Genomic DNA, 17,294 nt, shown 5'->3' on the forward strand with positions numbered 1-17,294 from the left:
GGGCGAACAACAGCGGTGACAAAGGACATCCCTGCCTCGTGCCTCGCCCAAGAGTGAAGGGCCTTGAAGCTCTACCGTTTACCACCACCTGCGCCAACGGTTGCTCATACAGGAGTTTAACCCATGCAATAAATTTCGGGCAAAACCAAACTTGGCGAGAGTAGCCCACAAATATGGCCACTCAACCGTATCAAAAGCCATCGAAGCATCAAGAGAAACCAAGATGGCCGGCTCACCAAGAGATCCCGCCCTCGCTATGACGCCATGCAGTCGATGAAGATTGAGTGCAGTATTACGCTGGGGGATAAAACCGGACTGATCAGGGTGAACCAGTCCGCTAATCACCGTGGCTAGTCGGTTTGCCAGTAGTTTCGCCAATATCTTGGGTTCTGCGTTCAAAAGCGAAATCGGGCGATACGAGGAACAGCACTCACGGGGTTTGCCGTCTTTATGAATGACCACAATAGAGGCCAGCCTCTGGTCTCTAGGAAGACAGCCGAGGTCACGCGACGCCGCAAACATACGCAGCAGATACGGCGCCATTTTATCCGGGCATAGCTTATACAGCTCGACCGGTATGCCGTTAGGGCCCGAAGCCTTTCCTGAACGAAGAGAGCGAATAGCGAGCGCGACCTCATCGATGGAGAAATCAGCCTCCATTAAAACCCCGTCCGATTCCGCGAGACTGGGCAGCTCAAGATCACGAAGTAGCAAGCGCGAGTCCTCCTCCGGCAAGCCCGAAACCGGCGCATACACAACCCGAAAGTGCTGGGCAAACACCTCAACTATCTCAACCGGGTCCACGACTCGCACTCCATCAACTCTCTAACTCTTCTGATATTAAACGTCGTTTATTTTTACTATTCAGCCCTGCAACGTTCCAGGCAAGGCACTTTATTTTATGCATTTAAAACTAAACAACCGACATGATAATAAACCAAGTGGAAATTCTTTTTTTTCCTTAAACCACACAAAACTGATAATTTACTTTCTTTTTTTATCTTTTATAGCATGTCTCCCCTTCAGGTTGCCAATAATTTTTCCTGTTTTTTCACCCCCCCCAACCCCACCACCCTGCGGAGAGCCAAGAGCTCCCTCCCCCCACCCCCCTGTCAGTATCAAAATTCCATGTTAATGAAGCAATACACCTGCCAGCTATTTTTCAACAGCGTAAAATGCAGGCAGCAAGAGTATTGCACATGTTAGATGTCTGAAGGGCATTATGTATTATGTGGAAAGAGCAAAGGAGATCAGTTCTTTGTATCCTTTTCACATCCAAGTAAAAGACTTCCACTCACCCAAATAACAATTGCTAAATGGATAGTGCAAACAATACAATATTGTCACAAGACAGGGGAAGTAACACTTGCAGAAAAGCCAAAGGTGCAAAGGAAAAACTGTGAAACTCTTGCCTTCTAATTTTTTATTTTTAACTAATATTTATATTGGTTTTGTAATTGCAATATCCAAACAGTCACATGTAACATTCTGATCTACCACAGTATAATAACAATACCCCACCTCCCCTCACCTGTCACCCCCAGAGGGATAAAAGCAATTGACTTCACTCCATCAGAACCTCTTATGTCAATTAACTATGTATTGGGCTGGATTCCAGCACCCAGCACGGGAAGATTGAGGAATTAGGCAATATTCTGCACTCCCCATTCTCAATTCACCCGGTCAGCGGCCCGAACCACCATATCCTATATTTAGCGGGGCATCCCCTCCGCTGATTCATCAACTTCTCTTGTATTCTGCACATCACCAGGTCAACCGTTCAATTTCGTAGACGTGGGCTGAAGTCGCTACACCATTCTTGGACAACTTTTTGTTTTGCTACAGCATATCCCAGGTTGATCCATTTTGTCATACTGTGTTGCATCTGAATCTGCCAAGACATCCAACAGTATTGTGATCCCCATGACCACTGAGAAAATGCATGTTACTCTGTTCCAAAACTCAGGCCTAATTCTTAGATGCTTACCTTACAGTGATATTGTCACACTGTTGTCACATCTGTTTTAATCTGACGTCCAGGGAGATATAATAAAAAAAAAAAAATTCTACCTTGACCGCCATTTTAACCACGCACTTTATTTTGAGCACTGCACCCTATCAGTACCACTCGCAGTGAGGACTCATCTTCTTTCAGTATGGGAACTATTGGTACCAAGCGAGCACACTCGGGCTTGGCCATTTGAGTACCTGCTGATAAGGTCCTAGTTGACGAGGTTCCGCCAAATGGGTGGGCTGACAGGACTCTTTCATTACTGATGGACCCTCACCGTTAGTCGTGACAGTGGTGTGTGTCAGTTTCTCGTGGTCACTTCTCTTTCACCGAACAGACCTCCTAGTTTTTTTCGTTGTTACTTATGACTTGCTTTTACTGCCAACTCCAGACTGAACTGCAGTGTCCCTCCAGTTTTCGTCAGTCAGTCCCACGAAGACACCCTGCCAACATGGCCGTAGTCAAGACAGTTCACCCTGCATGTTCCTCATCAACATAACATATGTCCGGGAGACACTTTAAAGATTGCTGTTTTGCTGAGGAAGGACAATTTAAGGTGTTTCCAGTGTAAGGAGTCCATTTCCAGGCTCTGAAGGAGAGGGGCTAAGTTGTCCTCATAATTTATTTGTTCATTCCTCAACACACATAGACTTAAGTATTTAAATTGGTCTGTGGCTATGTGCAGGGGCATTGGTAAAGTTCCATCTGCTCTGCAGGTCCACTAGAATTTCAGTGGCTTATTCCAGTTGATCCCCAAGCCAGTGAAGTGCCCATAAATCCTAAAGATATTCCAGAGTCTCTCCAGGGAGGAATCTGGTTCTGCAATATGTAATAGGATATCATCTGCAAATAATGATATCCGATCCTCCCAGGAGCCACCCCATCTTTAGCCCCAGACCTGGGCATCCCACGGGATTCATTGATCATTCTAACTCCAGCGTGAAGAGCATCGGCAACAACGGGCATCCCTGCCACGTACCCCTTCATATAGGGAACTCTCCATTGAGCCGTAGCATGGCCTTAAACTGGGTGTATCAGAGCCGGGTCCATTTTAGGAATCCGGGTTCGATACCCATTTTTCCAATATGGCAAAGAGAAATGGTCACTCCGTGGAGTCGAAGGCCATATTCACATCAAGCAGTACAATGGCCAGGGGTATTCCCAGCGTGTAGGTGGTCATGATGTTGTTGTCGAAGCGGCGCGGATTCATCGTAGTAGATGGGTGGGGTTGAAGCCATTATGGTCCGGATGCAACGGATCAAATGTGACATTTTGCAACCTGTTAGCTAACACCTTTGCCAATACTTTTGTGCCTGCATTAAGTAGATAAATTGGTCTTTAGGAATCCCATCTGTCTGTGGTATTCCCTCCGTTAGAGACTAGTGTGATCGTTGCTGTGCATAAACCTCTAGAAAGCTCCCCCTGCGAAATTTCTCCATATACATGTCAAATAATGAGGTAACAACCTTATTGGCCATTGTCCAGAAAAATGTGGCTGGTAGACCAATTAGACCCTATGTTTTACCTGACATAAGCTGTGTAAACGCTACGCTAATTTCTTCTGGAGTCAGGGGTCCCTCTAGCCCCAGAGCTTGAGCCCTGTCCACTCTGCTGCACAGGCAGTCCCTGGAAACGTCCAGCTGGACTGCCTCCGGTGCATCCCTAGGGGGTGCGTGTAAGTCCTGCATATTATCGTCCATTACCGTAGCTATCTCCCCACTACCCGTGACAGTTGAGCCTTCTGGGTTGACGATTTTCCCAATAGGATGTCCTACATCGTGGCCAAGACTTGCTACAAACTCCCCCTCAGCATCATACAAAGTCCCACACTGCAAGCATTCAGGAAGGGCCTCAAGACCTGGCTCTTCGTATGACCTTGGAGCTGCCTGAACCCCCTCCCCCCAGCACCTGGAGACCCTCACGGGTAAATAGTGCCCTCTATAAATCCCTGATTGATAGGTCGTTCCTGTCTCTGCTGTGGAACCAGACCAGTAGTTTACCAGGCTTGTCTGCTACCTTGTGTACCCGCTTCTGTGTGACCATGTATGCTTCTCGGAGTTCATCCATGGCGAAGTGGTCTATATTCATCTGTCTTGAGGTGAGATCCCTGCAATGTGGCAACAGAAGGTGCTGGTTAGTGGCCTGATTCAAGGGCAATGATTTCCTCTTCCAACTCCCTACAGGCCCTCTCTTCCTTGTCTCCAATTTCACCCACTATGATCACTCTCCTTATGGTGGCCCTATAATCCTCCCAATGAGTGATCACATCAGTGACCTTTCCAAAGTATAAGACCATTGCTTTATTGAAGATCTCGGGTACTTTTTCATCTGCAAATCACCATGTGGCCATACTCCATTCTGTCCTCCCTCGCTTAGTCACAGTGATTAGGGTAATGCATAGTGGTGAATGGACAGAGAGGTCTCTTGCCTTAAAGTCTGTCTCAGTGAATCTGTGCAGTGTTGCTAGTGGAGTAAAAAAGTAATCTATCCTGGACTGTGAGGAGTTCTGCGCTTGAGTAAAAGGAGTAGCTTTTATGTGTCCTATGCAGCGCTCTCCACAGGTCCCCCAAACACGTGGCTGCCACAAACGTCCCTAATTTCCCCCTTCTCAGGGCATATGGTTGGCGGAGGTTGTTCTGTCCATTTAGGGGTCTATTATCATGTTAAAGTCCTCTCCCACTAGCACCATTGCAAGAGGGAGATCCAGCTGAAACCCGCTCAAATTTGCCAGCATTTCAGTCTGCAAACCAGGTGGGATATATACATTAACCAGGGCAACTGTCTCCATGTCCCACCTGCTCAGAAACGCAGTATACCATCCCCTATCATCAGAGGAGTTCTGCTTCACCTGAAATGAAACTGTTTTCATTATCAGAATTGTGACTCCACTCGATAAAGATATGTACCCCAAGTTGCTAACCACTGCAACCTCCCCAGGAAGCCACAGTTGGATCCTCACAGATGTTTCCTACAGAAAGACCACTTCTGCAGTATACTGCGATAGTGCCCTGTTCACCAATCCCCGCTTAATTTGGCTATTAGTCCATTAGCGTTAAATGTGAGTATTTTGAGTTAGTGTTCTTTACGGTCAATGTGTGCATCTTTGCCCATCGTACAGGTCCCATTGTCCTGTTTAACATAACTCCTCCCCCTGAGCTGCGCAGTCAGACAACATTTTAAACAAACACCCCCCTCCCAGTTCTCCCCCAAACATACCTTACAATACTGCAGTCTTCAAACTGGCAGCCACCCCAACGCACAATACATCTGTCGCGCCAAAAAACAAAATTTCAAAATACTATCGCATCTATAGTTAACCACAATATATGTGCACCTGATAAGCAAGGGAGTCACAGCACGGCCCATAAGCAGGAACATAGTCACAGTTGGCCAGGATTGGGTGAGCCTGTCAGAGCATGCCCACACCTGTCCTTGAAAGTAATCCAGACTTTTATACCTTTCGGACAATCTCTTCAGAAGGCATCTGGGTAACCCTAAGTGGGCTGGGGTCTCCTCACCGCCATCCACATCAGAGTCTACCTCATTTGAGCTGTCTATCTCTTTCTCCAGAGTTACTCATATGTTGGTAGAGACTCATGTGCAGGTCTTCGGAATGTCAGCTACAAGCTGAGCTCTTTCATTCTTTGCTTGGTCCTTTGTCAGCGCTGTATGTGGGCGCTCTCATGGTTTTCAGTGGTTCCTGCATTCCTGCCATTTCAGGCATGCAAGGCCGATACAATTTGTGGCTTGGGGTGCCGGCGATTGTCTAGTCATCCCCAGACCGCCTTCATAAAGAAGTGCGCTTCTCCCCCATGAAATTAAATCAAATCAGGATTTCTAAAGCGCACTACTACCCGTAGGTATCTAGGCACTGACTCCCAGAGGGTGGGCCAAGGTAAAGAATAGAACCAGACATCAATGATGGACAGGGAAATAAAGTAGAGAGCAGTGATGATCTAATTGTTAAACAGCCAGGTTTTAGGAGCTTTGCGAAAGATAAACAGTTTTTTTTTGTTTTTTTGTTTCAGAGGCATCGAATTCCAGAGTTTGGCAGTGGCCACTGCAACGCTCTTGCCTCCCCAGGTAGCTCTTTTGAATTTAGGTACGACCAAATTGGCCTGAGAGGAGGATCTTAAAGTCCTAGAAGGGATGTATTGTTGGAAGAGCTGTTTTATGGATTCTGGACCCTCAAGATGAAGGGCCTTAAAGGCTATGCATAGAGACTTGAACATTACCCGCTTTCTAACCGGGAGCCAACAAAGTAAGGGGAGACTTGGAAACCGATTGATGTTTTGGTATTCCAAGAAGCAATCTGGCAATCACATTTTGGACCATTTGGAGCTTGCCCAGTGCTTTCTTGTGGGCAGTCATAAAAAGCCCATTACAGTATTCCATTTTAGCTGTGATCACTGCTTTAAATAGGGCCAGTGGGATGAAAGGGAGAACCTTCCTAAGCGATTTAAACATGTAGAAACATGACGACGTGATGGAATTGCCGTGTCTCACAAACGAAAGTTTTTCATGAAATTGGACTTCCAGTTTCTTCACTTTGGGAACAGGATTTGGGAGCGCACCCATTTCCTGAGGCCACCAGCTAGAGTACCAAAATGATGGGTGATTGCCAAAATGTAGCACCTCAGTTTTATCGGATTTCAATTTCAGACAATTGCTGGACATCCAACTACCAATCTGTAGCATGCAGTTATGAAAGCATTATGCTGTGCTGTCAGGATTTTCTGTGACTGACACTACAATTTTGGTGTTGTCAGCATAAGAGACAACTGAGAGGCCGAGGTTTTCAATCAGTGAGGCCAAAGAAGTAACGTACAGATTAAAAAGAGTGGGACTCAATGCCGAACCCTGTAGTACCCCACAGGGTAGAGTAAAAGATGTAGACCTGTAACTGTTACATTTCACGAACTGTGTTCTGTCTGTGATAAAGAATCTGAGAAGCTTAAGGGTGGTACCTCTGACTCCAATCTCAAACAGACGGCTGATAAGGATTTCATGGCTAACAGTCTCGAACGCTGCCGAAAGATCTACCAAAATTAGGACAGCATTCCCTCCCTTATCTAAAGTTGTTCTGACATTCACTGATTGTAATCAGAGCTGGCTCTGTGCTGTGTTGGCATGTAAAGCCAATGCAGAGCTTTGCCGGGAAGAAGGGCTGGAGGAGTTCTAATATCCTACGTGTTGCTTAACTGCATGAAAGGCTTCCTTTAAAGTTGTACAATTTTGGTATAGTCCAAGTAGATATGGACAGTCACATCCTCCACTGTCCGTGGGCCATGGGAACATGCCACGTGCAATATGGCTTCCCGATCTCAGAAATTTAGCAGCTTAGCCACCATGGCGTTGCTCCTGGGATCAGCGGCCTCCCCGGCACCCTGTGGTTCCTCTCCACTATTAACCATTTTGAGGTTTTTGCTTTCCAGGGCCATCCATGAAAGCCACTCTTCCAGAAAGAGCACCGCGCTGGGGCCCTCTACCCTCTCCAGTAGTCCCACAAAGCAGACATTATGGCAGCAAAACCAGCCCTCCACATCTTACACCCGTTCTGCGCCAGCATGGACTCTGAAGACACCCTGTCCACCATTTTTGCGTGATCTGCCCTGAGGAGATTTATTTCCTGTGCTATGGTATCAATTTTAGACTCCAAGGCAGTTTTCATGTCATTTATTGTTGTGAGGATAGTGGCAGTGCGTGTCAAGAGTTTTCCTTCCATGACTGGGGGGAGTTGGGCAGTCTTTGTCCAGGGGTGGTCTCAGCCAAATCATGGTGATGGTCCCTCACTACACCTCCACCGGGTCCACTGTTTGCACCAGCTGAGGATAACAAAGCAGGCAAGTCGAGTCCCTCAGTTGTTCCACAAGTCTATATGTCTCCCCGGATTGGCAGAGAGGAGGAGGGGAACAGGAATCCCCACCAAAGGCTATCGCTGATGGGTTCTACCAATCATCACTTTGGGGGACCACTGTACCTTGCCGACCAGGCTTCCCCCATTGCTGTACCCGGGCACGTGCACCCTCCGCCACCTGTTCCAGTGTCTTCAGTGCTGCCTTCAGGGAGGTGACATTCTCTCCTTGGCTTGCGCTGCATTATGCCAGCACCAATAGTATTTCAATGGTGGCGGGCCTCCCCCATCCATGGGATAAAGCCTCTGGGGCTGTTGTCACTGCTCCCATTCAATGCTGGATGCAGGACGTCTGTAGGCACTCCCTGTTGGCGTGAATCCAGGCTCTCCTATTGACTCCAATCACTCCTCTAGCTCCTATGCACTGGCAGCAAGAGCTTCACCGCTCCTCCTCTCCCCTGGGGGGTGGATATCACCTTCACACTCTGGCAGGGCAATGTGGGTGGCTCCTTTCAGGATTTTGTTGAAATATAATGGGGAGAGGCAGACTCTGGGGGGAGACAGGTGTGGAACAGTGCCCCTCCCCAAGAGGCATCCGATGCCTCCGCCGGGCCTGTCTGAAATTGGTTCTACAGCCCCCCTCCCACCCCTCGCTCAGTGCTGTTAGTCAAAATGTTGCCGCTCCTCTCACTACTCAAAGTGGGGGAGAGAGGAGTGGGGTCATGCACCCCTCACCGCACCTGCATGAAGAAGGCTGCGCTTCCCTTTTAGGCTAATGCTGGCAAAATGGTGTTCACTCCTTTCAGAGAGATGTGTGACCATGACCCTCTCCCATGATGCACCCGCTGCCCCCTCCCAACCTTCGCACGGTGGGCCCTCCTGAGCTCAGAGTGGATCATCAAGATGGTAGACATTCCTTTTGCCTTAGGCGCACAAACCTCCACAGCTTGTAGATGCCCTCCGGGCCTCCTCCCCAAGCAGTCTCTGCAGCATGATAGGCCCAAAGTCCCTGGGCCCCTATGTGGTGGGGGTCAGAGGACTTTAGGAGGGGGGGGTAGAATATTCAGCCCACAGGCCACTGCATTGGAGCTCGGCGCGTAGGCATCCAGCTCCATGCCACGTTAACACTTGCCTTTTTTAGCAGCATAGAATTGGAGGACATTTGCACAGCTGTCACATGGTCATCAGTACATAACTTGACAAAACAATACTGCATGGACATTCAGATCAACAGGAAAGGAGAAGGGGGACAAACAGTGCTGAAACATTGTTAGCAAACCCACACTCCAAACAACCCAACTAGCCCACATGAACAAAAAATGCTCTATAATCTATGCACAGCATGTAAACCCAGAAAAGATTCACAGTGCAAAATGAAATGGTTACTTACTGGTAGGAGTAGTCTTGCAGCTTGAAGGATTTTCTGGATTAACATGCGACCCACCCACTTCCACCAGTAGAGGTGTATTTACAAACTCAACAGAAGAAAATACTAACAACAAGAGGAAGAAAAAAGAATCTGAAGATAGCGACTGCATTAAAGGATTTCCAGGGCATGCGTCTGACTAGACACGAGGAGGGGTGGAAACCCAAATGGATGGTGATGCCCACAAAAATTAAAAAAGAAAAAAAGACTTCAAGGAGACTTTCTGGACTGAACCACTAGATGATGGAATAATGCACAGCATGTGAATCCAGAAATTCATCAAGCTGCAAAACTGCTACTACTGGTAAGTAATTATTTCGTTATCACTTATTAAGTGCAACAATAATGTAATGGGCCCACCTCCTGGATTTCATACATTACGTTTAAGTGATCATCATAGGTGAGAGTGGATCTGTGCGATGAAGGGTTCACAACAAATCATGGCATGGACAGTGAGTGAAGATCAGGCGTGTTATACCTACGTATGTATGACGTTACAACTCATACTTTTACAACGCATGCCATTACAACGAATTTTTTACAACGCAAAATCTTTTACAACGCATGTATTTACAACGCATGTTTTTACAACGCAGGTACCTTTACAACGCATACCATTACAACGTAAGTATTGGTAAGTATATATATATTTTTTTAATTTAAAATAATTGAAAATAATATAATTTAATTTAATTGATTTAATTTTATTTTATTTTTACCTTATACCCCTGTACCCCAAAAACCCAAAACTGACCCTGAACCCTAAAAATATCCCTGTACCCCAAAAACCCAAAACTGACCCTGAACCCTAAAAATACCCCTGTACCCCAAAAACCCAAAACTGACCCTGAACCCTAAAAATACCCCTGTACCCAAAAACCCAAAACTGACCCTGAACCCTAAAAATACCCCTGTACCCCAAAAACCCAAAACTGACTCTGAACCCTTAAAATACCCCTTTACCCAAAAAAACAAAACTGACCCTGAACCCTAAAAATACCCCTGTACCCCAAAAACCCCAAACTGACCCTGAACCCTAAAAATACCCCTTTACCCAAAAACCCAAAACTGACCCTGAACCCTAAAAATGCCCCTTTACCCAAAAACCCCAAACTGACCCTGAACCCTAAAAATGCCCCTTTACCCAAAAACTGAAAACTGACCCTGAACCCTAAAAATACCCCTTTACCCAAAAACTGAAAACTGCCCCTGAACCCTAAAAATGCCCCTTTACCCAAAAACTGAAAACTGACCCTGAACCCTAAAAATACCCCTTTACCCAAAAACTGAAAACTGACCCTGAACCCTAAAAATACCCCTTTACCCAAAAACTGAAAACTGACCCTGAACCCTAAAAATGCCCCTTTACCCAAAAACTGAAAACTGACCCTGAACCCTAAAAATGCCCCTTTACACAAAAACTGAAAACTGACCCTGAACCCTAAAAATACCCCTTTACCCAAAAACTGAAAACTGACCCTTAACCCTAAAAATACCCCTTTACCCAAAAACTGAAAACTGACCCTGAACCCTAAAAATGCCCCTTTACCCAAAAACTGAAAACTGACCCTGAACCCTAAAAATACCCCTTTACCCAAAAACTGAAAACTGACCCTGAACCCTAAAAATACCCCTTTACCCAAAAACTGAAAACTGACCCTTAACCCTAAAAATACCCCTTAAAAAACCCCAAACATATAAAATTTAAAATATAATTATATACTTACCAATACTTACGTTGTAATGGTATGCGTTGTAATGGTACCTGCGTTGTAAAAACATGCGTTGTAATGGTTTTTGCGTTGTAAAAGTTTCGTTGTAATGGTAGTGCGTTGTAAAAGTTGCGTTGTAATGGTTGTTTCCCATACCTACAGCAGACATGTGAATTGTTGATTGATGCATTTGCCAACAGAACAGTAATTGCACTTAATTACCTTTCTTTCCTCCTCAAGATGACAGTGCCAACTTCAGCAAGATTCTTTTTTATGGTAATGAGTTGGTGCTGCTCCTGTTTGACACCTTGCTCTTTAGCGTCATCGATTTGGGGGCTACAAATTTTGTGCTGGCTGCCATAATAACTTATATTATTCAAAAGGTAAGAGCTGATATTTTGTAAAGATCTTTTTGCACAGACGCATTAGGAATCCATCATTGTATGTATTAATACAAATTTATTGGAGCTTCTGAGTTGTTGGATGAACAACAGGTGTGTTCTCGGTCTGCAGACAGAGAGCCTGCACTTGCTCCCCTTTCTTTAGCATGGAAAATGGTTAGTTGTTTCACTGCCAGTGTCTACTGCTCAAGTTTAGGCACCATTCACATTGCCCTTAGTAGCAGCACGATGAGGAAATGAAGAAACTATTATTAAGGAAATAAAATGAAGAAAAGTGAATATGAAGAATTTCTATTTTGTATTCTCTCCATTGCTCTAGACTAACACCTTCCCCCAACAGTCCTTCATCCCCATCTTTTATTCAACTGGGGTGTGCCCTCCGACAGTATTGAACTATGATTCGTTTCAATCACACCCTGTGCCTCCCACTCTTTTAATATTTATTGTTCTCATTTTCCAGATTCAGTTATGCTGTAGCCACCCACTCACTGCGTCTTTACTTTTAAACCTCGCTCTCTTTAATCAGAGCTTTAATTCCTTCCTTTGTTCTCCTATTGTAGCCCAGTCATCCTATATTCTCTGACACCCCAACCCTCTCTCTCTCTCTTTCTGTTTTATTTCAATACCATTCTCCATTGTTGCTACCCTCAGGAATCCATGCAGATTGAAGTAGCTGAAATATAGGCAAATCAGTAATCTGCAACATGATCAACATTTGGTTTTACAATCTTTACCATTGTGTTGTCCATTCTCTACTTAACCCCTCGGATGTTCAGAATTTTTTTTCTAATGGGGCTTCTATGTGTTAAGCCCAGGCGTGTCCTATCTGTCAGTTCTGTCATGCTTTCATCATTTTTGGTGAGCTTACTAAAAAAAAAAACGTTTGGCAAATCAAGAAATGATCATGGTGATGTTATTTCAGTCAGAGATATTGCCTATATCTCCTTATCAATAAAAGTAAACTGAAGTAGTAATACAATTTACTCATTACTTACAATTCTAAGGATTTCAAAGCCTGGCAGTGCCACTATTGAGTGGGTTAGCATGCTTAGCCAACATCTGAACACTGTGCACCAGTTGGGAGAGGGATACAATGTTAGTATACATTTGTTCAGCTCATTTTCACTGTTAAGCCTCTTGGTGGTTGCAGGATAGAAAGCTATAACCACCTTATGATGGTGAAATAACTTTGCAATTTCGTTTCATTTAAGAGTTGCCTATTTTATCACTGCCTCTATAAATAGGGGCAAAGTAAATAAACACCAGCTTTGAAAAGTGCTCAGGTCCTAGATCAACAACAAAGAACCTTTAAGTGGCCAGCTCATAGCATGGCTGAAGCAAGTACCACACCCAGTCACAAGTGTACATCAGTTGAGTGATGGCATTTGCACCAATGCATCTGCTACAGCTACTTTATGTATAAAAGACAGAGGTTTGTTTTACCAAAGCAGCATCATTACCAAGCACTAATGGGCCACCAAAGCACAGTTTCTCCTTTCCCTGATATATTCTTTGAAGGAACCCCCCCTTTTTCCAGATTCGCTAATTTCAACCTATTGGAATACAACCAGTTACCATTGCTGTATTGTATAAAGTTACGGGGGGGATGCAAAGGGCATGTGTCTGCATTAGCTACTTGGGCCCACAGAACACCTTGATATTACAGAAGGGGCCACTGATACTTTCATGATCCCTTCTGCAATATGGATCACGTGCATATTTAGCACTGAACTGATCCCAAGAGAGCATTCCCTCGTGTGCAAGGCGGGGTGGTCCCACCCAATTGAGGTAAGACCACACCTCGGCAGTGGTGCGGAGGCCAAGAAACTTTTGGGGATTGACTGACTGTGTGCCACATAGAGGTGACATACAGTTAAGTGCACCCAAAATGGGATCCCCTTCAAAGTGATTGCCAGGTGCAGTGACTCGCTATACACACCTGCAGATACTCTGCATCCCTTTGAACAACTGACCAGTAATTACAAACAGCTGGTTCATTTTTTATATATGCACTATTCCCAGTTCGGGAGCAGGTTAGTTCCAGCACATCTTGTGATATGCGCACTGTCCCACTTTGCACGTGGCAGTGACTTAAGTGCACAGTTGCATAAAGAAATACATTGTACCCTATTTCTAAAGCATCCCCTGTATTTGCCACTCTAGTCAGTTTCCATATGTTTGACCTGCAAATGAAGGCTGTGGAATTACATGTTTATTGCAGTTTTTTCCTGTAAGTTAGATGTTTATTATGTTGAATTTCAATTAAAAGGGCCCACCGTTCCCATCAGTGAAAAGGTGCTTAATTAGTTTGGCTGGGAGAGTGGATACTTTTGGTGAAACCCCTAGCAAGGACAACTAGTCCAGGCATGTTTAAATAATAACCAGTGCAATGTGTTCACCAAATAATCTTTATTTTTCTATGTATAAACAATGAATTAATCTCTACTATTTGAACTTCTTTCTTCCTGGTCATTCCGTTCTTTATTACATGTTAAATAGCAATTAAACTTTTTCAGTAAAAAACAAAAGTGGCTTTCTTGCATGAAGTTCTATAATTTGTTTCTTTTTCTTTATTTGCGGATTTTCCTTAGATTGTAGTAATACTATGCAGCACGATTGCCAGGACTAACCTCTCTAAGCAGACAATGGTCGAACAGCAATTTCTCATCTAGCGACACAGACAAGCTTGCAACTACCAATGTAAAATCAGCAGCAGCAGGTGATTACCTGAGAACAATGGAACCGAGCAGTACCCTGGTGCCTCATAAATTGTTCTCCGCTTAAACGATGGAGGAAAGACAACTTTATTTTTATATTAATTTATATTTTTATAATCTAATCTTATCTGCAATCCAAAAAAAACACTGCTGGAAAACCATGACCCTTGGATGTTCCAATATCTCCTGACAATTCTGAGTTGCAGAAGGCACCTTGGTGGAAGCAGTGGGGTTATTACACCTCTTTTCCATGGTACAAAGACATGGATCAAAATTCATCGGTAATGCTGAAACAGACTATATAAAGACTTAGAAGAGTAAAATAAACACCATTCTGGCTTGGGCAAGGCCAACTCCTGGACAACTCTTACTCAACCGCATTTTCAGTCACTATACCATCTGTTGTACTGCAAACTGAAAGTTTGAAAAGATCAGATTTCCCCACTGATGCCTATGGATGAACTCTTGTATAAATGAAGGCTTTCATGATTTTTGAAGTTGATTCCTTTGTGTCCCTTCTTGGCGCCTTGTTTCCATGATATAGTTATACGTGGATGCATACCTGAGTCTACTACCATTTCACTAGAAGAGTTCCCAAACAACCAGAAGAGTTTGTCTCAAAACATCAAACAACTCTTACACACCCATTTTAACAGAGTATCCAGTTGTCTCTTCTAGAAATAATTATTTACCTATTTTCTCCAATATATTAACTTATATATCTCTCCAAAACCTTACAGCAAATGTTAACTTTGATGATAGATGTGGTCAAGCAAGTGATGAATCACCACTATGTTCTAAAACAAATATGTAATATTTTTAGCACAGCCAACTCACTCTTTCATCTCCCTTAAGTTGATACACACAGAGCCACCCGATATGGCAACATTAAATTATTAAAAGCCTAAGAGGTATTCAAGCTTGCAGTAGTCATTAGTATTATTTGATTAGGATACAGTGGACCATATTTACCGATGTTTTGCACCAGCGTAAAATGAAATGACACAAAAGTTTGCAAGGGTATTTACTATTCAGCCTGAAAGGTGTTTTGTGCAAGAAAGGTATCCATTTCCTAGCGCAAAAACATCTTTGTCCTGCTATGGATCGCTGGGGCATTACTGGGATGTTACTCGGGTGGATCAGGGCAAATACACACAGGTTTGAATGTGAAGCCCAATCTACTAAAATAATCAGACCGTGACTTATGTAAACAAAAATAGTGCCTCCTTGAAGCAGGTGTTAATAAAGGGAAATGTGTTTATTTTATTTAAACTGATTTGTTGTATTTGTCCTGCAGTTTACAGCAGTGAATCATTGAAATATTATGTAGTATTACCTTACCCCAAGTTGTTTTTTGTGCATATGATGTGGCATTGAGCAGTTAATAAAATATGCCTCTTGTAAAATGATTTATTTACATAACACTATAATTACATTTCATAATTTAAAACACGTATGCAGATCTCAATAGTTAATTTTGATTTGTGTACACTAATTCGTCATAATTATCTTGTAATGTATTGGTTGTTTTTTTATTGTTACTCATCATGGGAGTATTGCTGTCCATTGCACAGCCCCGCTGAGTGCACCCTGCTTAAAATGATTGAAAAGCAGAGTGTTACATGTTTTGTAGTAAACGCAGTAGGAAGACTAGAATGGCCAATGTAGGTAAACTATTGCAGCTGTCCTTGAAAAGAAAGAACCACATTGTATTAAATGAAGTCATTTTGTAATCACAGGGTCATTAAAAGAGTAAATGATAGTAATGTGTTCCTTATTTTGTCATTGTGTTAATTTTGTATGTTTACTGTATTAATATTGTAGGCGTATTGTAGTGTTAACTGAAAAATGCATGTATTTAATGTATTAATATTTTTGGTGAATTTTCAGTGTTTTATGCTTAATTTAAATGCATGTACTCAACGTATTGTATTATCCATTTTATTTTAGAATGTAAGAAAGTTAGATCAGTGCAATAAATCAACTTTGCAACTTTTGATGAGGCAAAATAGACCCTGCTGCATTAGGTCGCAATTATTTGTTGTGTAAAATGGATGCGATATGGCTCTTGTATTCAGCCATTATGACAGCTGTCAGTTTAACTGAAGTACCATGTTGAACCTGTAGGCTAAGTTTAGGATATCCAAGGACGAAAGGCTATGACGAGCCTTTAGGGAAAGTGTGGTATATCCGAAGGCGACTAGCAGGACTAGAAAACAGTTGACCACAGCCCAACCCCAGGTGATGGCCACAGCAGTAGCATAAAACGATCTATAACTAACTTGCCCTAAATGATTAACAAAAATCTTAACCATTGTTTAAGCGAATAAGCTAAACCATTTTTAAAAGCTTTTGAAAAGGTGTCGTAAGATCGGAGGGAAGGAGAAAGTGACGGGGTTTGAGGACGCACAGAAAGGAGAGCTAATTTATCCATCAAAAATGCTCACCTAATCTAAAGAAGTCTAAAGACTAGACAAGCAGCTGTGGTCAGTGGTGGGAGTGGCTGCCGGTCGGTGACATGGGGAGTGGGAGGGGCAGGGTGGGGGCTAGTAAACTATGGATTACAGAGGTTTACATGCAAGTAAACATATAAATAAATTTAAAAAATTGTTGCGTGCACTGCATCGCATTTGGGGATGCAGTGCACGCAACAAAATTAGTTTTATTTATTTATATGTTTACTTACCTGTAAACCCCTGTAATCCATAGTTTACTACCCCCCACCCTGCCCCTCCCCATGTCACCGCCCAGCATCTACAGCACAACCTATAAGTAGGAAGATAAAAGACACTTTACCACACATATGCTCCCTCCAAGTACTTACTGGGCCATAGAGAAACACTAACACATTTGACAGGTTAGCCTGCAGCAGGTCGGTGATGTGGGTGCCACACTAAGCCGCAACCTTCTCCCATCAACTGGTATAGCAGACTTTGTATGATGCATGGCTGATCAGATTACATCCATTACTTTGTGAGGTAGATCGTATGCAGGCAAATGTTACAACTCCATAACCAAGCATGGGGGGTGTAGACTACACAGGCCTGGGTCCACTAGGATGACTTGGGCAGGGCAATAGAGGAAGCGGGCAGAATCCCGTACCCCACTCTACGTACAATACGCATCCAAGACAGGGGACTTCTTGGGTGCTCCAACACGCAAAAGTATTGACA

At 43.8% G+C, this 17,294-nt stretch overlaps 1 protein-coding gene across 2 annotated transcripts in view; it reads left to right on the forward strand.

Moving 5' to 3' along the window:
* LOC144799736 (meckelin-like) overlaps window positions 1–15,883 on the forward strand; it is a 347,109-nt gene extending 331,226 nt beyond the window's left edge. For both annotated transcript variants that reach the window (XM_078671255.1, XM_078671257.1), the window contains 2 exons: window positions 11,244–11,386; window positions 13,996–15,883. In XM_078671255.1, coding sequence (XP_078527381.1) covers window positions 11,244–11,386; window positions 13,996–14,076 — 224 coding nt within the window. In that variant the 3' untranslated portion in view covers window positions 14,077–15,883. The remainder of the gene's footprint in view (window positions 1–11,243; window positions 11,387–13,995) is intronic.
* The last annotated feature ends 1,411 nt before the right edge of the window (window positions 15,884–17,294 follow it).

This window comes from Lissotriton helveticus, chromosome 12, assembly GCF_964261635.1.
Source record: "Lissotriton helveticus chromosome 12, aLisHel1.1, whole genome shotgun sequence".
NCBI lineage: Eukaryota > Metazoa > Chordata > Amphibia > Caudata > Salamandridae > Lissotriton > Lissotriton helveticus.